This window comes from Suillus discolor, assembly GCF_016758755.1.
Source record: "Suillus discolor strain FC423 chromosome Unknown F5147scaffold_6, whole genome shotgun sequence".
NCBI classification, from domain to species: domain Eukaryota; kingdom Fungi; phylum Basidiomycota; class Agaricomycetes; order Boletales; family Suillaceae; genus Suillus; species Suillus discolor.
In genome coordinates, this window is record NW_024541253.1 from 933,935 (window position 1) to 956,403 (window position 22,469).

General features: G+C 48.4%; 9 protein-coding genes across 9 annotated transcripts; 4 read left to right on the forward strand and 5 right to left on the reverse strand.

The window, feature by feature from the left end:
- The first annotated feature begins 70 nt into the window (after positions 1-70).
- Positions 71-3,725, forward strand: F5147DRAFT_673972 (uncharacterized protein). Its single transcript, XM_041435799.1, has 21 exons — positions 71-208; positions 266-656; positions 717-1,002; positions 1,064-1,205; positions 1,255-1,409; positions 1,461-1,625; positions 1,691-1,710; positions 1,764-1,772; positions 1,824-1,828; positions 1,884-1,902; positions 1,959-1,995; positions 2,046-2,098; positions 2,150-2,297; positions 2,359-2,465; positions 2,519-2,670; positions 2,725-2,754; positions 2,808-3,009; positions 3,060-3,078; positions 3,133-3,220; positions 3,277-3,437; positions 3,500-3,725. The coding sequence occupies exons 1-21, from the start codon at positions 167-169 to the stop codon at positions 3,543-3,545; spliced, it is 2,277 nt and encodes a 758-aa protein (XP_041297788.1). The 5' UTR covers positions 71-166; the 3' UTR covers positions 3,546-3,725.
- A 421-nt stretch (positions 3,726-4,146) lies between these two features.
- On the forward strand, positions 4,147-6,181 carry F5147DRAFT_352916 (uncharacterized protein). Its single transcript, XM_041429350.1, has 5 exons — positions 4,147-5,356; positions 5,412-5,592; positions 5,643-5,737; positions 5,796-6,079; positions 6,135-6,181. The coding sequence occupies exons 1-4, from the start codon at positions 4,299-4,301 to the stop codon at positions 5,935-5,937; spliced, it is 1,476 nt and encodes a 491-aa protein (XP_041297789.1). The 5' UTR covers positions 4,147-4,298; the 3' UTR covers positions 5,938-6,079; positions 6,135-6,181.
- A 118-nt stretch (positions 6,182-6,299) lies between these two features.
- On the reverse strand, positions 6,300-8,316 carry F5147DRAFT_673988 (uncharacterized protein). Its single transcript, XM_041435800.1, has one exon. It carries the CDS (start codon positions 8,296-8,298, stop codon positions 6,370-6,372), a length of 1,929 nt encoding a protein of 642 aa, XP_041297790.1. The 5' UTR covers positions 8,299-8,316; the 3' UTR covers positions 6,300-6,369.
- Positions 8,317-8,372: 56 nt separating this feature from the next.
- On the forward strand, positions 8,373-9,871 carry F5147DRAFT_673992 (ubiquitin-conjugating enzyme/RWD-like protein). Its single transcript, XM_041435801.1, has 10 exons — positions 8,373-8,478; positions 8,528-8,540; positions 8,606-8,638; positions 8,692-8,754; positions 8,815-8,892; positions 9,057-9,134; positions 9,198-9,225; positions 9,292-9,362; positions 9,420-9,475; positions 9,547-9,871. The coding sequence occupies exons 1-10, from the start codon at positions 8,462-8,464 to the stop codon at positions 9,557-9,559; spliced, it is 450 nt and encodes a 149-aa protein (XP_041297791.1). The 5' UTR covers positions 8,373-8,461; the 3' UTR covers positions 9,560-9,871.
- A 139-nt stretch (positions 9,872-10,010) lies between these two features.
- On the forward strand, positions 10,011-15,812 carry F5147DRAFT_628833 (uncharacterized protein). Its single transcript, XM_041432743.1, has 9 exons — positions 10,011-10,318; positions 10,441-10,569; positions 10,627-11,488; positions 11,538-12,950; positions 13,003-14,840; positions 14,889-15,026; positions 15,084-15,291; positions 15,342-15,352; positions 15,407-15,812. The coding sequence occupies exons 1-9, from the start codon at positions 10,305-10,307 to the stop codon at positions 15,588-15,590; spliced, it is 4,797 nt and encodes a 1,598-aa protein (XP_041297792.1). The 5' UTR covers positions 10,011-10,304; the 3' UTR covers positions 15,591-15,812.
- F5147DRAFT_751178 (uncharacterized protein) lies at positions 15,271-16,460 on the reverse strand. Its single transcript, XM_041440183.1, has 4 exons — positions 16,285-16,460; positions 16,105-16,226; positions 15,974-16,049; positions 15,271-15,918 (listed from the first exon to the last, which is right to left on the reverse strand). The coding sequence occupies exons 1-4, from the start codon at positions 16,420-16,422 to the stop codon at positions 15,751-15,753; spliced, it is 504 nt and encodes a 167-aa protein (XP_041297793.1). The 5' UTR covers positions 16,423-16,460; the 3' UTR covers positions 15,271-15,750.
- Positions 16,461-17,112: 652 nt separating this feature from the next.
- Positions 17,113-18,895, reverse strand: F5147DRAFT_353150 (uncharacterized protein). The gene is made up of 7 exons (XM_041429351.1): positions 18,785-18,895; positions 18,497-18,713; positions 18,426-18,446; positions 18,223-18,369; positions 18,020-18,032; positions 17,516-17,956; positions 17,113-17,458 (listed from the first exon to the last, which is right to left on the reverse strand). The coding sequence occupies exons 2-7, from the start codon at positions 18,548-18,550 to the stop codon at positions 17,274-17,276; spliced, it is 861 nt and encodes a 286-aa protein (XP_041297794.1). The 5' UTR covers positions 18,551-18,713; positions 18,785-18,895; the 3' UTR covers positions 17,113-17,273.
- Positions 18,896-18,950: 55 nt separating this feature from the next.
- Positions 18,951-19,844, reverse strand: F5147DRAFT_815454 (N-terminal glutamine amidase-domain-containing protein; the record flags this gene model as incomplete). Its single annotated transcript, XM_041443533.1, has 5 exons — positions 19,679-19,844; positions 19,437-19,626; positions 19,325-19,379; positions 19,209-19,272; positions 18,951-19,145 (listed from the first exon to the last, which is right to left on the reverse strand). Exons 1-5 carry the CDS (start codon positions 19,823-19,825, stop codon positions 18,951-18,953), a joined length of 651 nt encoding a protein of 216 aa, XP_041297795.1. The 5' UTR covers positions 19,826-19,844.
- Positions 19,845-20,943: 1,099 nt separating this feature from the next.
- On the reverse strand, positions 20,944-22,271 carry F5147DRAFT_674011 (uncharacterized protein). The gene is made up of 6 exons (XM_041435802.1): positions 22,087-22,271; positions 21,828-22,036; positions 21,680-21,780; positions 21,437-21,630; positions 21,239-21,382; positions 20,944-21,141 (listed from the first exon to the last, which is right to left on the reverse strand). Exons 1-6 carry the CDS (start codon positions 22,217-22,219, stop codon positions 21,068-21,070), a joined length of 855 nt encoding a protein of 284 aa, XP_041297796.1. The 5' UTR covers positions 22,220-22,271; the 3' UTR covers positions 20,944-21,067.
- Positions 22,272-22,469: the final 198 nt, after the last annotated feature.

Sequence of the window (22,469 nt, forward strand, 5' to 3'; positions counted from 1 at the left end):
CGGGTTCACAGAAGTTGACACTAAAGAGACTAGTAGAGTAAGTACTAGGTATCCAGTAGTACTGCCATGACGTTAGCCTGGCACTGCCATGTCACGGTGTGTTCAAATCCATACGTCCAGGATTGATACAATCACCCGCCACCAAACGACCTGACCCTCGCGTAGCATGGACACCGTTGGCTGGCATGCTCAGCGCAGAGCCCGTAAGGTGAGTAAATAGTTCATGCCCTAGAAGCGATTTACATAAAAATTTGGCGCTACACAGCAAGCGCATCATTTTTCTGAGATTCAGAGAGGGCCAGACGGGAGATATCTACCTGTAGAAGAGATTGATCCACTTCCTGATGGGAGCGGGCGTGCTCAGGCTGGTAGCTTTGGCATACCACGCTCGTCATCCCCGACTCCTGGTGCACTGCCTGTCCCCCCCAAATATTTCACCGACAAGCCTGTCCAAAATGCTTCTGCTAGTCATTCTATTGAGCAGTTGGCGTCTGGTAGCTCTGGCGTCTCCTTGGCCCACATGCCTGCAGTAGAACGCTCTAGAGCACAGAGGCTTCCCAGAATGGAACCCCACCTTCAGTTGATGGTCGGGCCCCTTTTGCGATACGACACAGTTGACGAAAATGGTCTTTGGCGAGGTGCAGCTCTTGTCGTCAGTAAGTTTTCACTTGCGCCTGTGACAGGTCAATCAAGCATTTTAACTACATCATTTTTAGCCGCAGATTCAGGATCATTCTATGAACCATTTCCAGTCTTAACGTATCAGTGGGACCCTGAGGAGATTGCCCGACCTTCTCCGAGCATGCAGGGTTCTTATCCGGGTCATGACCTTGGCCCACACCCCGCGGATCCTCACGCTACTGCAATGGCTGGTCCAACAGCTCAGTTACCTGACATAAACGAGGCATACTTCGGTGACTACAAGGGAAAAGGAAACACGAGGGATGATCAGACTCAGCATGTGACCGGTCAGGAGATTTACGTCTATTCAGGGAATGGCGGGTGAGTGCAACCGACCAATACAGTAGTAAGGGATCTTTGAACCCAGACATATATATATCAGCACCTTTACGTTTTGGCGTTTCCCAATCCAGATACAACTGGGTCTCAATGAAATCTGCATCAAGTATCGCATCAATGGTGGCATGCAATTGGCCTTCTTCGTGCCTGCCCGTCATCAAAACATGCGGTGGGCAGCCCACTCGGTAGTGTTAACACAACCTGTTCGCTGCATATTTTCTTATGTCTTCTTAGTGTAATGGTTTCAGCGCCGGTGTGAATCCGGACGACTTCAGAGGACCAGGGTTCAAGAGTGGTTATGACCCTATGTGGACTGATCTCTTGCGGAAGCATGTCGAACGACCATTTCACGTCCTCGTGGGAGGAGGCGATCAGCTATACTGCGATTCGTATGCGTCTATGCACTTCTGCCATCCTAAATAGTCACACTTCTCTGCTAGGTTGACTCGAGAGCCCGAAATACAAGAGTGGATTTTAGCAAAGCCTTCCACGAAGAAAAATTTCCCTTTGACTGGTGAAATTGTCTCATGCGTTGATCGTTTTTTCTTCAATCACTACTGCAGCTCCTTCAGGATGGGGGCGTTTGCGAGGGCGAACAGCTCGATGTGCGTAAGCCAGATAATCATATATATCTCCTGTTACTCACTATCAATTCCTCCTGTCCTTGAAGTCCAATGTTGAATATGTGTGGTAAGATATGCGAATTTGATATCAATGATAACATACTCATGTGGCATCTGCAGATGACCATGGTAAGCCAGTGATGTATGCAACGGTCACTTTTTGACCAATGCACATTATAGATTTGGTGCGTACTATTACGCTCTATTTCCTTGTCACTGATCAATCTCGCGCGTTTCAAGATCGACGGGTTCGGGAGTTGTACGTGACTTAAAGCCTGTTAATCGATCCTTGATCATGACCCTGTTGTCCTACAGATCCTGAAGAGCTTCAACACTCTCCCGTGTTCAAGCAGTGAGTAACTTTCCTATATCGGAAGAATCACTCGTTCATGTCATCTTTAGTATCGGAGTGCGAGGCTACTTTTTCTATTTGCTTTTTCAATGCTTTATCAATCGTGCGTCGCGGATCGGAATAGATCTCTCATAGACTGACCTCATCGTCGTAGCTCTGCATGATAACTTGGATGATAGAGCAGGGAAGCACATGTTCAAGTCACTTATTTTGGGGGCTCAAGGTCCCTATGTTGGTTTACCATCACATTCATTTTTGTCTTACCTGGGGCCCGATGTACACATTCTGATGCTGGACTGCCGGTAAGTGATTACTACATCACACTGTCTGGAGGCATATATGCTAATGCATGACCGCCACAAGCGCGGAGAGAAAAAGGAGCCAGGTCTGCAGCGAGTTCGAGTACCAAAAGGCTTTCGAACGAATCAGGTATCTACCTTCGGACGTAAAACATCTCGTTGTGCAACTTGGTGCGGCCTTCAATGAGATCACAGCATCACTTTTGTTTCATATTGATCCACAGGCATCCCTATTGCGTATCCGCGAATGGTTTTCCTGGAAGCTGCACTAGACTCCAAGTTGAATCCTTTGATTGCCCTTGGACGCAGCGGAACCGCAGCATTCAGTAGTTTTGTGAATAAATTCAACGCGGACGCTGAGTTGCTGGATGATTTGGTATGCCATTTTCTCACGACGTGGTGATATTGATGTAGCTGATAGTCTGGGCAGAATGACCACTGGACCGCGAAGTGTCACAAGGTTCGAAAACAATGTCATGTGTAGCTCCAACTTAACAAAGATATGCCTTCCAGAAAGAGCGCAACTGGTTCATTCAGCAGATGCAAGGAATAGCAAGGATGAAAAGTTTGCGTATTTCGTTTCTTTCTGGCGACGTACACTGCGCAGCTGTAGGGGTTCTTAAGACGTTGGTCCGCAGTAACGGAGGAAAGAACAGCCGGACGATAGATGTTCCGCCTGAAACCGATTATAGATACATGATCAACGTGGTGACAAGTATGTTCTGTCTGCTCCCTCTTAAACTCCGAGATTCAATCCTGTTTCAGGTGCAATCGTCAACACACCGTAAGTGATGCTGCCATCTATTGTATGTGATGAAGCGTGTTGAGCCAATTGAAGGCCTCCAAATGGAGTGATCGCTATGGTATCTACTTTGGCGACTAAGACTCACAGAACGCTGCATCATGCGGAAACTGATGAAGCCATGGTGTGTCTCGAATCCTAGAAACGATTTGCAGCAATTTCACGGGATAATTCCTGTAGCTTCCTATTTTTACGAAGGAGCCAAATGGCAACCATCGCCTCCAAAACAAGTATATAATGGGACGACGGAATTGGTGTGCGGTCTCGTGCGATCCTGAGACACAGGAGTTGGAGTTCGACATCCGTGTCGAGATGGAGAAAGGGGTCGGCGTCAGCTTTGGGTAAGGCTTCGTACAATCTGTTCTGGTGTGTATTGGAAATATTCACCATGGCAATACCCTAGATATCCAGTCCGAAGTCCTCCCCCCAAGTGGTTTCCTGGAACGTGACACTTGTGTTTTTATGACCCCGTCTTGTACTGATTGTTTCTTACCTGGACTGTATCATTAATTTATAATTTCCTCGATCTGTTTTATTTTTATGTAATGGAGTGGAAATTGGCGGGGAATGACAAACACTGCATCGGATGTACTTACTACTCCTCCTGCCGGTGACATATCAAGACTAGCTGCAATTCCTAATTTATCCATACAAAGCCACTGAAACACGGATTGGCCGACGCGCCGCCGCAGATGGTGCATGATGCCGCGCTCCTTGTCACGCCAGGTCCGAGTCGTGCTCAGGAAAGCAACATATATCAACTTTACGCCAGCCGCGGGTCCATCTTCTGCGACGCTTCAGTAGCACGCCTCTGCGCCTCCAACTCGTGGCACATCCATCAAGTTCACCCAGTGAAAGATATCCTCTAACAAGACTGGGTAGAAACAATTCAAGCATGAGCGAGACGGACGTTAACCTTGTTCTCGACCGTGCAAGGGAACGGCATAAGGGCAAAAAGAAAAATCTCGGTGACGATGAGGATGAGGACGATAAACGCAGTGTGTCAAATTCCTTTACCACCCCATGTTGGTTTTTAGCGTCTCATTATAATACATATCAAAGTATCACCACCATTCTCGCTATCACGAGAAGGCAACTCACCTATTCAAATCAGACCTCTTGTCTCAACTTCAGCTGCCTCGTTCTATTCTGTCCCAGACTATCCATTAAAATCATTTGGGTCTGAGGGTGAAGAGCAGACAATGCCGCCCTCTTCCAGTCATGAAACACCACCGCTGACCAGTTCCGCCTCTCAGGATGGTCATGAGGTAGAGACACGCGAAGCAGATGTTACTCCCGTGCGAGTGGATGAGGATAGTTTCACTCATCTGAACTACACCGCGATGAAGATTCCAAGACCTCCCGGAGCGTGGACTGCTACGCCTGTCCTACTCAAACACGATCTGAGGGTGACATCGCCACCTCCAGTCTCCTCTGGATTGATTTTGACCCCATCATCAACATTATGGACGTCTCTGTCTCGAGCTAACTCTGGACTCGAGCGACGCTCAAAGCTTGAGGCCCCGGCAGGTAATGGCCTCTTCACGCCAGTACATCCTGCGCCGCGTACTGAAACTCTTCATGTGCGCACCCCAGCACCCCAAGGCGCGACCACAACTCAGATTTGGTCTAACGGGCAATCCAAGTCTGGTTCTATCAGAACAAAAAAGAAAATTCTCAAAGTGCGCTTTGATGTAACGGATTCAGAGGCGTCAACTGTTGAAGTTGAACAGCAAGTACCACCTGTAACCGACATGCGCATACCTGCGCCCGACTCTCTACCCAATGGTCATGCATCACGGTCGTGGAACATCCTCCAAACAAGAATTGACCGTTCTTCTCAAGGTGATTCCGTAGACGATTCGGTGTTAGCTAGGTTTGTAACTCCTGGACGCCACATGATACCCGCTTCTCGTACCAACGCACCATCGTCACGTCCACATAGAAGAGCCTTCAGCGTGAAACTTGTGGATGCATTCGGTCGAGAAAGGATTGACGAACTTCCTATACCGATTGCGAACGGGCGTGCAGACGCGGAAGACGTAATCCGTGCATTGCCATCAGCTAAAACTCGTACTCCTCGTGTCTCAAGCAAAAATAAAATTTGCATTATCGATGCAACGGGGGAAAAAGTTCAGAAAGATGTCCCTGAACGCTCATCAGTCCTACATCGTGATCCACCTATTTGTCGCACTACGGCCCTAGCTCAAATACGGCAAACGCTCCAAGAATGGGCTAGTGGGCTGAGTGATGAAGATAGGTGATATTGTAAGCGTGAGGCTTCGCAAACAAAGGCTGATTGATAGGAACTGTAGACCTCCTGATAATCTCGCATTGAGGCCGAGCTACTCAAAAGAACTCGAAGAACGTTCAAGGGCAGCGCGGCGTTCTCGGAATCAATTGGCTCGGACCCTTCGTATCGAATCGGTAAAAGAGTGTGAGCGTGACTTGATGCACAAATATACCAAGGGAGCCGAAGACCGAAGCGGGCTTTTGGTAAGACAAAGACATTTGATATGATCCCATCTTATCATTCTCGCAACTAGCCGACTATCACTGGTGAAAATAGTTCTTTCCATCGCCGTGATCTGGTTTGGGTGGGAGTTCTGTTACAGATCGTATTCGTCCTTGCCATGTGGTGGTGGGTTTCTCCATTTCATATGGAAGTTTCCTCACTGATCTGAGGAATGTCTGCATAGGTTTGCACACATTCAAGCTGGCCATCTCTTTTGTGCCACCTATTATGATCCTCTATATCCAGGCTTGACCCCTCGCATCGGTGGACGTACTTGGGAGAGGTGGGCTGAACGACCTAATGCAGAGACATGGCCACCTACATGATTGTGTCGTCAACGTCACCTAAACTACCTCGTAATGCTTGCAGCTCTGGGAGTACTTTCCCACTCTGGACATCAGAGCGGATTGCATTTGCGCCATGCAACACAATCTATTTGTGGAAAAAGGGTTGGTTTGAAATCTGCGAGTTCGTAGCATTGCCGCTGGTTCGTTGAAATCTAATTTGTGAACTACTTTGCCAGCCACTGCTCCCATATCCCGCTTGGTTTCATCCTAATCGCAACGTGAACAGTTGGATTGTCTTGAAAAATTATATATGCGACAACCCGCCAAGGTTCCACACCCTCTAACGTCCAATTCAAAATATATTGCACTCTCGCGAGTCAAGAAGGTCACTGCCTCTGCATGTTTTACGTTTCCTCTCGTCCTTCACCTGCTATCTGATTACACATGTGAAGTTATGTACATCAATATATATTACAGTAGATCTTCTAGGTCAATGTCCATGACGGAAGAACTATTATTTTGCGTCCGTGATTTGCGGTAAGGGCTTGCGGCATCCCTAAAAACTTCGTCGTCATCGTCGTCATCGTCATCGTGATGATCGACGTCTGCCGCGAATCCATCGTGTTGCTCTTCTTCATCTCCCTCGATGACCTCAGAGTTGTACCCACTCTCCGCCTCTGGGACGTGATTGAAATCACCACTTGACGCAGCTGTTGGTGCAGGGGAGTGTATCTGATCCATTCCACGCTCTGTCGCTTGCGGTGTAGACGCGATCAAGACAGACGCTCCGAGACGGTCATCGGGAGCTGCGGGTTCCGTTGTGGAGCCGTGGGCACTCACAACCGAAGATCCTCGCAGCTCTGCGTTTTTCTTTGCTCTCTTCCGAGCTTCAGTTTGCTGTCTACTTTTTTCCCTCTGCGCTTTCTTCTGTGCCTCGGTTTTCTCGACCTCTGTTCTTTTAGCCGCATCCAATGCAGCCTCTTCTTCTTCTTGATCGTCCAGATCCCACTGCTCCTTCATGAATTCCGGGTACCGCTCGCAAATAGGACGCCAAGTCTGAGTTTGATTTGCATTATGATCAGTGTCCTTGAGCACACTATCTATGTCAGGGGGAGGCGGAAAGTCGAAATTTGGGCCTGGATTCAAGCGCACGCGGGCATAGTTGAACAAGGAAATGAATGGGTAATACCCCAGTGTTCCGTCATCAAAAGGATTTTCTTTATGTTCTCGAGGGGCCCCTTCACGCGCTCGTTTCTTGTCTTTTTCCTTCTTCCTCGACGCAGGCGTCGTGCGCAAAGGCAGGTAATCGAATAGGTCTTCGAACGCAATGCCTTGGCATTCACCATTGACGAAGAACGCAATGTAAGAGTCTGGCAAGGTTGGTAGAGGGCGGAGAATAGGGGCTTCTAATACCCGTCCAGGACGTACGCCTCGCTCTGGGAGGTTTTTTGTTGATGCAGCTTTCTTGTTTGAAGAGGCGGATGGGAGTGATGCCGTATTGCTTGATTTATTGGAGAAGTCCATAAGAGCGGTCATCTCTTTGCTCTGAGGATACTCGAGACTTTCGAAATACTCCTGGCCCTTGAACTCGATAGGGATGCGTTCACGTCGAATATGTGCGGGGTCGTGATTGTCACCGGGATCGGGTTTGCGTCGAGATGGAAGGGATATGTACATGCCAATAACATCCCCGCTACGGAAGGAACAGCCATAAGGGCGAGGACGCGATAGATAGACCTTATCACCATTGTTGTCACGATAACCATACGAATATGCATCTAAACCAACTGGACCATTCAAAGGTGCTTCTCGTCGCGCCCAGCCAAGTCGGACATGACTTCCCTGACGCATGTTAATATCTGGGGCGTGAGTAGAGCGATCTCCTCCACCATCCTCGACGCGAACCTCCATATACCACTTGCCCTCACGGACGGGTGCATTACATCGCGCACTCCTGAAACCTCTTTCACCGATTAACCCCAGGCCATCAGGAGTGACCTTGACGAAGGAGCTGCGATCCTCCCAGCTAACTCTGTAGCTTGTGGGCAGACTTTCGATTGTTCGGCATGGGAGGGCGGATCCAGGGGGTGAAACACCTGCTGGGACGTATCTGAAGGCCATACGGTTCATAGCAAGCTGTTCTGTGGTATGATACACTACAGAAGTATCCATGAATGTAGGGAACCGCGATATTGTAAGACGAGGACGAGAGAAAAAGTCATTTCGGGTGGGTAGAGCAACATTGGCTGCTATGCTTGGGTTGTTTGGATCATTGGGTGCAGGAGATGCTTCAGGATGAGAAGCGACCTTGCGTTTCTTTGAAGGAACCAATAGAGGAGTGGATGGCCTTGAACCACTTGGTCCGTCTACTATGCTCGAGCTCGAGTCTGCAGCTACCATTGCTCGCGATGACCGGCTGAAAGCAAGTTAAGTTGCAACAACAAAGTGTCTGTCCGGATTTGGTCGAGTTTGTCATTATTTCCGTTTTGGTCAAGTCACTGTCATTCTACCCGTGACTCTGAGTCCTAGTACCACTGTTGGTCCACAACTTAATAGAAGACCCATGATGACTGCCCTCAGGTATGAATTGCTGAGCCACTTATTGATTCAGGATCTCAATCGTTTACAGGCGAATTCAAAAGGTGCCCTTCCTCTCTTTCGTGAGGATGCCATGAACTTGACCTTCGCGCCCCTGGATGATGTCTAGGAGCTCCAAGATATCACAAACAGACCGCTCGATGTGCGTAACCCGTGGCACAGCAGATGTAGCTTTATCTAACTAGCGATGTTTAGGGAATAACAGTCGAACCAGAAGCAGATAACTTACTCGTTTGGAAGTGTTCAGTGAAGGGCTCTGTAAGTATCATTAGTAGCATTTAATTTCCCTCTCTTCCATTCACATCTCTACATATCAAGCCAGATAGCCCATATAAAACTGGGACATTCCACTTCAAGATCGAGCTCCCGACGAATTTTCCATTCAAGGCGCCGAATGTGAGTTATCAACCTTTATCTTCTATGCCGTTGCATATCCATCCATCCGAGTCGAACCCCGAAACGTTCCACTATGCTCATCAGTTCGATCGAGTTTCTAACCTTCATAGCTCTTACTTCGTTTTCGTGTCATTTACGTGGGGGTTCATCCACGGCATCACTAGGTCACATTCTTAACTAAGATTTACCATCCCGGCATCAACGAAGAGGGCCACATTTGCGTTCCCATTCTTCGTGATGAGGTGAGGCCAACGTTTTCTTCACCCACAGGGATAGTATAATTAAGCTCTATTCGACCTGTCAAGTGGAAGCCATCAGTAACACTATCAACAGGTAAACTTACCTCGGAAATATTCCCTGTGATTCTTTCGGGCTGATAGATCCATGCTTTATTTGTAGTGCTGGCGGTAATTCAAGAGAAAGTGAATAATCCAAGCCCGGACGATCCGTTCGAGCCTGAAATCGCTGCAGTGAGATTTTGGTCTTGGCTGTAGTTGATGTAGACCCCTAACCGTTATGATTTTCAGTTGTTAAAGAACGACAAAGCAAAGTTCTTAGCTACAGCAAAGGAATACACGAAGAAGTAAGTGGCGTCTTACCCTTTTTCATAAAGGGCTTCTTTCGTGTAATATGAGGTATACTTACTGGCGTCAGGTACGCAATGTAGGCTCGGACGGTAGCAAACCGCTTCCCGCGACAGCTCTGAGTTATCCTGATGTAGTATGGGGACTCAGTAGAAGATAAAGGGGTTGTCATAAATGAATTTCGGTATCCTGCGGGCGTCACTGACATGATGCCCGCGTGTGTATTATTTACATACTTAAAGCCAGTCTGCTTCACTTCATGTGAGCTGGGCGAAGGGAGTTAGATCTGTGTTCACGAGGCCTGGAACGAAGACACCGCAGCAGATATTGGTCAAGGATCTAGAATCTTGAAACTGATAGGGCTTGGCATGCAGGGTGTTGCGGCTTTCATTGGCATTAACGTGGAGGACATTCAACCATTCTGTTGAAAGCTGGACAAACTTTGAAGGAGGGAGCAAGCTAACAGGATGAACTTGTTAGTAAGATAATTACTTGAGCGTACACCGCTTAAATTTTTGTGGCAATTTCCTGTGCATGAGTCTCCAAGCTTAGCTCGCTGCCAAAGGCTCGGATGACCGAAAGCACATAAATCACACCCTCCTTCTTTATTCCGCTCACCGTTATCTTGCTTTACGTGTAGACTTCAGGTCCATCAGGATCTTTTGACGGTCCTATTCAAAGCAGTCTGAAAGAAGGATATTTTCCGTAAAGACACCAACTCGTGTCCACCACGTTGCACATCAGGCTCATTTCCCAGAAAGTCTCGAGATCCAATAATCCAAGCGCCCTGCCTCGTGTACTAAACGAGGGTTCCTGCCAGCAAAAACCATGCATCGTTTCCGGTGAGCCTGCTGCTCTCTACCTTTTCAATTACGAGCCTCATTCGCGTATCATATATCTCGTCACCTCACTGCTGCGATTAAACGGCTTCTTCGCTTTACCTTTTATTGTTGACGTGCCTTAGCAAAAGGTCCGACCCTATTACCACAAGTCACCCGTTTGACGAAGACTGGTTCACACCGACATCTGAGCACAAGCAATTACTAGCACTCCCGCCTGCTAGTGACTTTCGGACGTCACTCATATTGCCAGAGTGCGTCACAGACCTGTCTTGTCAACCTTACAACACTCTCACAATACAGGTACCTAGTCTTACTCGTCGTTTCACGCTTCTTCGCTCCTCCTCCGGCGATCCTCTTACACTTGACGATCTCAGGTCTAAGTTTGCGGAACAGAGAGCCCGTGGTGTGCCAAACCAGATATCAGAGGAGGAAGAGGACATGATCCTTGAGACGCTGGGGCGGATGCGTACCAAAAATGCTGCGCCCAGTACCACTTTGAGCAGCAAACTTGAGGGCGGCTCTGGCGCTAATGCGACTGACCTGGGAATGGAATCCGACTACACCCATGAGCGTATCTCTCATATATCCACCACGACCTCTTCGACCACATACCCAGCTTCATCTGTTACTTCGTCGCCGTCGCCGAGTTCGCGTTCAACAAAGAGGTACAGCAACAATCTTTTTGCATCTGGGCGGTTTCGCGAGTACAGCTATTTACGCTCTGTGTCGCAAAGAAGTGGCAGCAGCCGTGGCGCAGCCTCTACAACGCCATCAGACTCCGATCATAGTCTCAGAGAAAAACCCTCGTCAAATTACTCCGAGAGTTTGAGACCTGCAACCCCCGAAGGCAGCGGTCCTGTATCTTCAGTACCTTCCAGCCCCAACGACAAGACTCCCTTGGCTCGTTCCACGTCATTAATATCCTCTATCGAAGATTTTCCTTCGCAGGCGCTCGCGGACAACAACAAAAGTGGCACACATCCATCAAGTAACAGTTCCGTCAGCGTTCAGCGCGTTGAACTTGCTCTGGAGTGTGTTATACGGGATTTTGAAGAGGAGGCTGAGGATGAGATACTCATGCCTAGAACAGCACATCCTGCCCCACGGTCGAGTGACGTAGAACAGTCGAGTGCCTCATCTCCAGCTAGTGATTCGACGTCAGGAGCTTCGGTGGGGAATTTGATTTCTTCAAGAACTTTATACTGAACCATGATGTCAGACCCAATCACCCAATGACTACGAAGGTGGAACCGCAATATCATCAGATAAGCAGATGAACATTGACAACGAGAGGCAACGCTTTTCCCCAACCCCATTGGGTCGTGCGGGTACCATCTCCCCCACCCCTCGTCTTCCAGGTTACATTCCCGGAATGCCTCGTCCCATGACGCCTCGTGATCCCTCATTTGACTCTGATGATGCTCGTGCGCATTCCGCAACTCCACGTGCGATGTCACCTACGCTCCCAAACGTGAATGGAGCATCGCTCATCACCACCACCTTCACTTCAAGTTTACTCCGGCGAGGTTCAGATGCATCTCGTAGCACCCCACGACCTATCTCACCGTCCGTGGCCCCACCTGCAAGCTCATTTTTGTCACGTAGTGCTGGTGGTCAATACTCGTCGGACAGTCAACGCGAGAGCGCGAGTGGTACTGACCAGGAAGTCTCTGTGTCATCCGCCTTCAGGAGGAAACCTGTATCTCCATTGACGGGCTCCGCCTTGCGACCCATGGTTGTATCTTCTCGACCGGGTACTCCATCGAACATAACTTGGAATGTCAACTCACCCTCTAGTACACCTTCTAACTCCAACCGCACTCACAGCAGGCGGGGTAGTTCTTCTAGTCACAGTCACAGTAGAAACGGTAGTTTGAGCACGGACACTGATCTTCAGTCTAATGCAGATAAATCTAAATCTCCAAACCGGCCAATTCGAGTACCTGTGCCTCCTGAGAGTCCCGTTTACCCTCAGGCGCCCAATGCTGGAGCGTGGAATCGTTCGACTAGTCCTGCTCCTGTGGACCATCGTTCCCCCTCTAGCCTTTCAGGTGTCGTCAACTATGGGTCCTCACGTTCATTTTCGACCCGCAGTATGCGGTCTCCCACTCCCACCCAGTCTCGGTCCACTACCGCCTCTCCTGCATTCTCATCAAACGACTCCCCGAGCTTCTCCAACCATGCCACCGTCCGTTCATCAAAACATCATCACAAGTCATCATCGCATTTCTCTCTTGGACTCTCTCAGCCTGTTGCCTTTTCGGCATTGACCAACTCATCTCAGTCTTCACTGGAATCCACTGGATCCAGTTATCACTCATGGTCTGCTGAGCAGAAGAAAGATGTAACTGTCGACCTCTTCAGTGATGTCGAACAACAGTCCAGGTGGCATGATCTGGACAAATCTAGCTCCGTCACTCCAGGTAGCTTGCAGGATGACGACTTTGAGGACATTATACGGCGGTATGCAGGTCTGACTAAATCCGATTTTGTGGTCATTCAAGACAAGCTGGTGAGCGCCGCGCGCGCAAAGGAAAATAATACAGAGCCTCGAGAGCGGACCAACTCGCTTCGGAGACGGAGGCCATCGACCTCACAGTCGAACTATTCTCAGAACGGTCGTGATAACCGGGTTTGTCCTCTTCTCTTACTCCATTTTACTTATGACTGACGACCGGTCACAGGTTGCGAGCCCGCCGCCGAACCAACCGGCTGCTTCCCAGGCGTCCGCTACCGGACGGCGCTCCCCAGCGCCTGATCAAGCTGCCAAGGCTCATGCATTACTTGACTCCGTCGTGGGGAGCATCCCCCGCGCACCTGCGATTGGCGTTGTGACCGATAACAAGGTAGAATTGGAGGATCCCTCAGAGATCAAGGCGTCCCCTACTACCACGCGTCGCAATAGGGATTTAGCTCGCGCCCTTGGCTTTGGAGACGAGCAAGGAACTATAGAATCACCGCAGGACAAAAGTCCACCTGTAGAAGATGTACCACAGTCCAGTGATCCACCGCAGACTCAGGTACCACCGACAACAACTCCCCAGCCGGTCGCGTCGCTTGTTCAGGATGATATTCAGTCATCGTCCAATTCACTCCCATTACATTCGGCTTCGATACGAAGTCCTGGACCATTGATGGATCAGGCCGAACTTGTAAACGAAGTTCGGCGGAAAGCAGAAGCTGCTACTGCTGCGTTGATGAAGACCTCTTCTGGCCAAAGATTTACTGACGTCAATGCCTCAAGTGTATCTGTGACACGGAAGAAAATCACCCCCAGCCAGATATCTGCACCCCATTTAGTGTCAGCACCTACCAGTGTAGAAACCATCCCTCTTCCACAACAGCCAAAGACTCCTCATTCTACTCTCGCCCATCAGCCCTCTCTGAATATCACCCAGAGGATGAGGCGTCTCCGTAATACTCTGAGAGTCAAACAGCCAGTTCCGAGTGGTGAAGAAGTTACGCCCTTCCCTCTGGACCTCCAGCCCAGAACTGCACCGTCCCCCTCGGCTTCTCTGAACCGCAGGCCAACATTACCTCTTACCAAGGGTTATGCCTACGGAAGCTCGACAGATTTGGGCAAGGCTAAGTCACCGACATCAATATCCAGTCCCCCGGCCTCAGCTACCCCTGGCCTGAGAGGCTTTATGTCCCGCTTCCGAAAGCGTGCAGCAGATACTCAAGCTGAAAATAGTAATGGGCTTTCGCGAGCTTCTCCAACCACTCCTTCTCCGACGACTTTGTCACATCATGGTCAAGGCCTACTTGGTTCTCCCGTTAATACCGTTTCACCCACTTCGGCACCTGTCCTGGCTTCTCCTTCTGTGCCTATAGTAGGTAGCGTTCGGCCAAGCATCGACGGAGCGCCAGCGATGGGCAATGATTCTGCTGCCGTCAAACAGTTGTTTGAGGCAGCTACCAATCTTGGTCTTGATCAAGCCGCATTAAATGACCTGTTAGCACGGTCTGCCTCAGTTTCATCACGCACAGCGGGCTGGTCTCTGTCAAGGAGTACATCAAACAATGCGGCAGGTTCATCCATAGCACGAGGTGACCTCTCAGCCATGCGATCTCGATCACCTCTCCCAGAACCACAATTTAGCGATGATGGCGGCATCAGCAGCGGAGGAGATGATAGGACTGTGAGAAAACTCTCCATTCGCAGAGCGGGGGAATCCAGTCACAATCATCAAGGCATTCCTGAGAATCCCGCTATTGTCAGGAGAACGCTTATCTTTCCCTCGGACTTTCGTGCATCTAAAACGGACTTGAGCCAGATGGCGCGTAAGCCTTCGGGTAAGCGTCATCGTCGGCCGGGCAGCGCCACGTCTGCACAGTCTGGTCGTTCAGTACATGACCGCGCACCTACCCCACCGCCACCGAAGTCGAACGGAGGAAAGCGATTCTCAACCGATCGGTCACCTCCTTTACCCACATCAATGACCGCCCAAGCTGAGGTTCTTTTAAATCCTTCAACGTTAGGTGCACCTGTCGAGAAGCCGAACTCTGCGTATGATTCTCTGTGGGTAATTATTTTGTCCGTTGTTCCGTATCTAATACCTAACATCAGATACGACATGTACGCTGGTGAGAGCAAAAATTCAAATACACCCGCTGACGATGCGGTGGACATTGGGAGCTCTCATGAAGGTCATCCCGACGGTGCTGCCCTTGAACTGATTGAGATGGCAAATGGCGAAACCATCTGGTGTGTACTGTTCTCTGGGTTATTAAGCCCATCCACTGGATAACTGACTGTGTTTAGGTCAATAGTGAACGGCTTGCGTGACGACGACCTTGAATCAGTTTATGCCAGCAGAACCAGTCTTGCATCCGAATATTCTTTGCGCGATAACACTGAAGCCCTGCAAGTGTTCGTAAAGGAACACGGCAGATCGACGTCAAAGGGTAGTGGTTCGTCGTTCCTTTCCCGTAAAAAGCCATCACAGAGCAAGAATCGACCTGAAACCAAGGTGAATGGTCTTGCATCATCAAACGTCACTTTTTGCTAACGCCGGAGCAGGTTTTTTATAGGTCAGTTCTTGCGCTTGGTACGCAGAAGTTCGGTACTAATTGACTAACTCCAAGTTCGTCCACTCATATTGGTCGTTTGATCGAGTCACTTTCCCAGGGGATGGACGCCGGTTCATTCAATTTTGGTAACCTACCCCCTGACCGCACTACCCCATTATCATTCCACTCTGACGCCGATATGCATTGGACGGTTGAAGAGAAACTGGAACACATGCTGGGATCGATGAGAAATCCTTGATTGCTGGAGTTAATAATCGTTTATGCCATATTGATCTTTTCTCGTCAGCTTGGTCTTACTTACATGGAGAATTTGTGTTTACATTGGGCGTTGTGATATTGATATTCGTACAGAGGCCGTAATACATGCATACATATTCCTTGTCATTCCAACCAACATCTCACCCGCTCCAATCTAGCCACCTATTGAGATTCAAAGTGATCAAGGCTTCCAGCAATAGAAGGTCATGACTAAAGCTATATTGCAGTGTTCCATGCGAAGGACCAATTGGCGTGGCTTGGGAGAGCTTCTGGAACTTAGCGATTCTTGTATTGGGTCCGGAGAACAGCTTTTGATAACTCAGCATGTAGCAGATGATATTTGAAATATTGTGGTGGACTTGCCTCGTACGACCTGGGGTCAGCGTGACACTTTCGCCATTCATATTGGCGACCATCAGCAGAAGGGAACCTACGAGCGCTGAAAATTGACTTAATATTAAGGCATCATTGTCATAGTATTAATACCGACTTACGATGTACTGGATCCCTGTTGGACCAGGTGTGTCATTGGAATTTCACGATCACCGATAGTTGCGACACCGAGGCCACCGTCTGGCCAATCCAACACTGCAACGGGACTGCGATTGCTAGATATCTGTAATGAAAGTTCGCAAGTTAGGCGTCGCCTGCCAAAGTCTGAAGACGGCACTGACAGTGGTACGTGCTGAGGAAGGTGGCAAGTACTGTGTCTCGAATTCAAAAAACACTGGTTTGGTGTCCTCGCCGATGACGATGCAGCCATTGCGAGGATCATCCCTTCCAGTGAAGTAAATCTCGAAGAAGTGGGCCATTGGAATGTAGATTGGTTGTTTTTCATAATGCTAGATCGCAGGCTTTATATCCCCGGGGGATGACGAGCAAGCCCCAGGTTAACGCAACTCGTGATACTCAGTCACGGAAATTGGATATTATTTCGATCATGGTGTACTTCGAGGAGCCTGAAGAAGACACGCATAGATAGAGCGATGCAAGGCGATGCATTGTTCAACTAAAAGCCGCGAAAAGTTCCGGCATCGATTCAGCGGCATCACTTTTGGGATTGAGGTGGACAATTCGAGGAGTCCTTCATCCGGCATGTCAAACAGCGTTCTGCTACCTCTCGGAACCTGTTTTCTACTATATTGGGCGACTAGCCGGCATCTGACGCGCTATGCGTGGTATTCGTGCAGAACGCGGGATAATTCGTGTACTTGGATTAAAGGGTTTGTGGGGGGAGGTGGAGGCGGGTTTCGGGGTGGTGTTTCTGTGTCACCGGGTTGATTACGTGACTAAAGACAACGAATTCGAAGACCGACTCATTACTGAAGATCTGGGTCATTGAACCAGTTCATGTTCATTCAATCGATAGGCTCATCGAAAAAAGTGTTGTAACCTGTAAAAGGTAAGTAATCATTCACAAGTTCCGGAGCGTTCTGCGCAGCTAAAAGGCTAATATTAACCACACTGCCAAGCAAATTGCCTATCAGGTATACACGATCGACATCGTATATTGAACCTGGCTATTTGTAGGTTTTCACTGGAAAGTAACGCTGAGCATTGCTGCGCAAGTAGTAATCTGGCGATAGTCAACGAGCAAAAAATAGGTCAACTGGGATTGCAGGAGTAAAAGTCACGTAATACGACTTTCCAACAAGATTCGGCTTCATGAGTTGACCTTCCATAGGGGCCGCTTTCGTATTTTTCGAGTGACGTGAACGGCGCTTCCACCAGGATGCCCTCCGCCGAATGCTAAAACAACCGTTTCTTCTGCTCCGTGCCCTCGTGCGATCCCTTTCTTCCTCATCTCTATTACATCCTTCGCAAACTTAAAACGGGTTTGATCAGATCCTGTGAATATAAAGATAAATGTTCGGTACAATGTTAATGACCGATAGCAGCATTTACCAATTTCAAACGCGCGTGATTCGACCGCCGATTTAAACATGTCGAAGGGCACAAGGGAAAATACACGCAACAGTGTGTCACGACTAGCCTGAGTGTGGCCCTGTGATGGGTCGGACTCGGATGAATTAATTTCCAGGGCATTTGGGAGTGTCACCACGAGGAAGTGAAAAACATCATCTCTCAATCTTTGGGCAAAGTGACCAAAGACAGACGTAAGCGATAGTTCAGGGGTGAGAGATCCATCTGGTGATGAAGGGATCGTGTCGATGAACTCGAGCCATTCATTGATTGTCTCCACGTTGATCGATTGTCTGCATGCATCATAGGCATAACCGCACAACTCATCCATGCCTCCAAGAAGACAACCAGCTGCGAGTACTCCTCGTGCATTGTCGGGCCGAATGAGACTTAGCGAAACCGATGAATATAGATATCCTAGCGCTAGAAATGCCCCCGGAAATGAACACCAAGTAAAGACACGATCAAGGACACGATTGTGCATACCTATGGCAAAGCCCTGCAGGGGTAATAATAATTCTGTCAGCTCCTGTAGTTTCTAGATGACAAATTCCGCCCAGCACGGGCTCCGAGGACGGTGGTTGTACACGATAAGAAAATAATATTTGAGTCAAATATGACCTTCGTATCTCTCCCCCGCGTTCGGTGGCCGGAAATGAACGGAGTAATAAGTAAAATGGCACACGTACTTCTTGGGTAACCTCTGGCTCATGTTCAAGCTGTACATATATCACACGCTGAGCTCCGGACTGAGGTGAGGTTGACATAAGATGCGCTAGCAATGGCGATTTTGAAAGAACGATAGCGTGAAGGCGGTAGGTATTTTGATGCACATGCTAAATAAAAAATATGTATTAGGTACAATAATATGATGTGATGAAAATTCGCCTACGAGTATGGTATCGGCATAATTCTGGAAAGGTGAAGATTAGGTTTCGTCTCCTAGAAAAATCGTGTACATACGCCAGTCTGAAATCCCGCATGATAGAGATGATGTACAATCTCCTCGTTGTGCATTTGGTACGGAGGACTGCGTAGGTTGAGTAATTTCACAATTGCCACGCGTTCGAGCGGCAAACCCAAATGTCAGAAAGTCGCACGCAAGGAACAGACATCAAATCAGCCGACTCACTGCGAGAAACCATTCTGAGCCCCAGTAAAATTCGCCGGCTCACGGTGACTATCATTGAATGAGCATTCTGACTGTCCGGTAGGAGGTGTGACCCCGTTACTCGAAAGGTCATTAGTTACTATGGACGTCGATGGTGTTGCATTCATCGCAATGAAGAAAACGAAAGAGAACAATAAGTGAGTAAAGGTTACTACTTGCGTGTGCACTGTGCAAGTCGGTACCAGTGAAGAACCAAGTCACGCTGCACGTCACATGTCACGGTAATACACTATGAGTCTATGACTATTATGCTTGTGAACACCAGCTAACGAACGTCTCTCGATCCATCACTGTCCCGTATCCTTTAGATGACTCCATCGAAACAAAATGAGTCATGAGGTTGTTGGTGAAACCGTGCGCAGCAGCTAGGGGTCCACAAATAATAGGGTAAATGGGTGGCGGAGAAATATACTCATTCGATGAGTCGGCCGCGGGAGATAACTGAGATTCAGAAGTCCATAATCATTACAGGTCGCACGCAAAGTAAAGGTTCTTTTTACCCACCATATGAGATCGGTCCGATGCAAAATAACGCAGGTATTCTTCTCCAGATATAACCCTGAAAAGACTAATAAATGATGTTAGAAATTCGATGCCGAGCGAAACGGGGGCAGACATACCTACGATACTGTGGTGGTATGTCTGAATCTGGTGGGAAGGTCTTCTCAACATACTCTTGACAAGATCCGGGATTAAATTGTCATGACGCCCGTGCATTATATATCTGCATACCTTCCCAACGACTAGGCATCTCCAAGATAGAATCGAAATCGTAGATCCAAGTTTCCTCTTCGATGCTTAGCGTCGTGTTGAGCGACCCACGATGAGATTCTGACCGGCTGCGCAGAACCAAGACGGCATGATAATCCCAAATTACTGCTGTATTTGCAGCAGGCGCCTTGAGCTGACTCCAAAGGGCAACCTGGACTTTCTGTGACATAAGTTCACGTACTATTCGGCTGTACAAAGTTTACCGTCTTGGTCACATTCGATATGATGACAGTAAAAATGTCCCATGTAGCTTTTACCTGTGCTTGTTCCATAAATCGATGGACAAGGAAATACACGTTTTCCTCGCAATAGCACGAGGTATATGGACTGTCGAGAGGTTTAGGAAGCATTGCTAGTTGGAACTCCGACAAGTACAATCGTCGCCCTACTACATACTAGAGTTCCCGGTTGGCTCTCGGTCCCGTATCCTCGCGCTAGTTGGAACGCTCCACCGGACTGGACCAGGGAGTCCCGTCCGAGCTGACCCTTGATGTCATTTGTCATCATCATACTTTAGGGCACATGATATTATAAAATTTGTTTTCAGTTTGAACTCGCCGAGCCTGTGTTTGATAAGATATGGGAAATGCCGAGAAGGCAATGCAAGGATATTATTGTTGGGGGACAGCACGGATCCAAGACCTGCGTTATCGTTGTCAGCGTGTCATGTAAGCATTCATGTGAGGCAACTAAAACTTTCGACTTACAAAATCGAAGCGGTATCCCACCACTCAAGGCACAAGGCTTAATCACGAGCACGGTCACAAGGAAAAAGTGCCACATATCACACAACCTTTGCGTGCTGAACGGTGCTTTAGGTCGGGAGTATTGATCTCGTCCCGATCAGATCATGATCGATCAATAAGCTTTTGATCGATTTTCTTGATAGTGAGTCCGGGGAGGTCCGGGGTGCCTTAGTCTCACTGTAGATTAAGATTCTCCCAACGTCCAATCAAGAAATTGCCAATTGTGACCTACATAGTTTGAAGGGGGGTTAGTATGTAGGCCTTCGATATGTTAGTAGAAAAGCTTGCTAAGAAAATACCTCACCCCGCTCTTGTTTATCAGGTTGCTGTTGGCGTGGTCCACCGAGCAAGGGTCCAGGAACCTTGCGAACGAATAATAGTCATCTAAAAAGTCGTGTCTTCAAGGCCGACGGTCAATAAATTTAGTGCTCAGTGCTCACGCAGTAGAATGACTCTGTAAATTGTAAGCGGTATCAACGGATAAGTATCTAAATTTCACACAACACAGGAATTCATTATCATCTGTCCGGAGGTCTCTCGTAGGACAGTGAGAACATTTAGCGCTCAAACCGCGTAAGTGAACTGCCTACAGAGGCGGCACAGCTCGGCAAAAAAAATCACGTTCTCGCGGCGATGAGATCGATATCTTGAGAAAGTACAAGGTGAGCTCAAGACAGGCGTCTGGACACGTCATGAGGTTGTCACGGAGCCAGCCAAAGTGCGAGGGGGGAGGAGCATTAAATTGGACAGCATAGCTTTCCGTACGAAAAGCACGAACGTTTGGATATATGGATATACCTGAAACGATGATCAATTAGATAGGAGATGGATATTTATTTCCTTTATCTAGGAACTATTCGTAAGCAAACAAGCAGCACTCCCCAAGTGTCTGCGTATATCATGGAAATCGACATCGTGAGCTGTAAAACGATCTATAATCAGTACCGCTCAAGTGCATGATGGGGAGGCAATTGCAGAATTCGGAACGCCTCCTCAGCATAGCAATGCTAAACTCACAGTCTTCGACCTCTCCCCATCTTTGAATCTGACTAGAGACTTCAACTTGTGCAGCCACAGCTGCTTCTTCAACAGTGATATGCCTCTTCACGAGGGCAAGCGCAATCAAAAAAGATTTCGTCGTATATGTCACGCGTTCCATGGCTAGAATGGTCAATGGGGTCCCCTTGGCTTCAATGATAGTTTCATGGCACTCACCAGCCAACTCCCAGGGATCCATCTCAGTCAAGATGGTGTCAAGCTTAGCTCGCGTTTCCGCCGATTGTGAATGGAACAAAATTGAGGTGAAGACTTGTATATCGATGTTGAATGTAGATGTCGCCCATTCGATCAATGGATCCCAGTGCTTGTGCTGGAGTTCCACCAACGGAGGTGGGTCATCGTGATGAAAACTATGGAGTCATGATTAGATTGGTCGGTCTTGTGAAAATGAACACATACCAGATTGTATCAGTATCCAAGTAATTAAGAAGAGATTCTCGCACTTCTGAGCATGTTTTTTCATCCTGGAAGGCATCGATGGCCCGTGAGGCTATGGAAGTCTGTGCTAGTCAATGACAGGGATTTTATCATCATCGAGCACTCATACCATGGGAAGAGCATGAGGTTTCAGCAAAGTTTCCTGGTTTTCCCATTCGTTTGCAATGAGCGTTGCAACTAAACGCTTGGTTCTGGGTAACAGCAGGGTATTGCCAGACGGTGTTTTCAACGCTCGCGTGTCAAGCGTCACAGTGAGTCCGTCATCTCTCTTTGAGATTCCTACTGTCTCCCAAAAACGTTTCAGGGTAGCCTCAGCACCTAAAAGTGCATAAACAGATGATCACAACAGCCAGTCTTGCAATGCTCACGATTTGTCTCCGACACCACCGTGCCATCGGGGGGTAACGAAGCAGTAGCGAATGACCTGGAGAAAGAGTGTACGCTCGAGTTACACGAGAACCTTGCACGAGCTGTTGACCGTGAAAGTAGCCTGCAGTACATGGGATGACCGACGAGAAAATTACGAATTGAACTTGAAACGTTAAACTGCTCTGTTCAAGTCAAATAATATATTTGGCCCTGTACGCTCATGTAAGCTCAGTGACTAAGTACCTCGCTTCAGTGCGTACACTGAAGCAATCAAAGCAAACGATTGTAAACTGTTAGGAAATAAGTAAGAGTAACTAGCAGTACTTGTGTGTAGATTTCAAGGTGATCCGGGCCCAGCATCGATCACAAGAACACGCCGTTT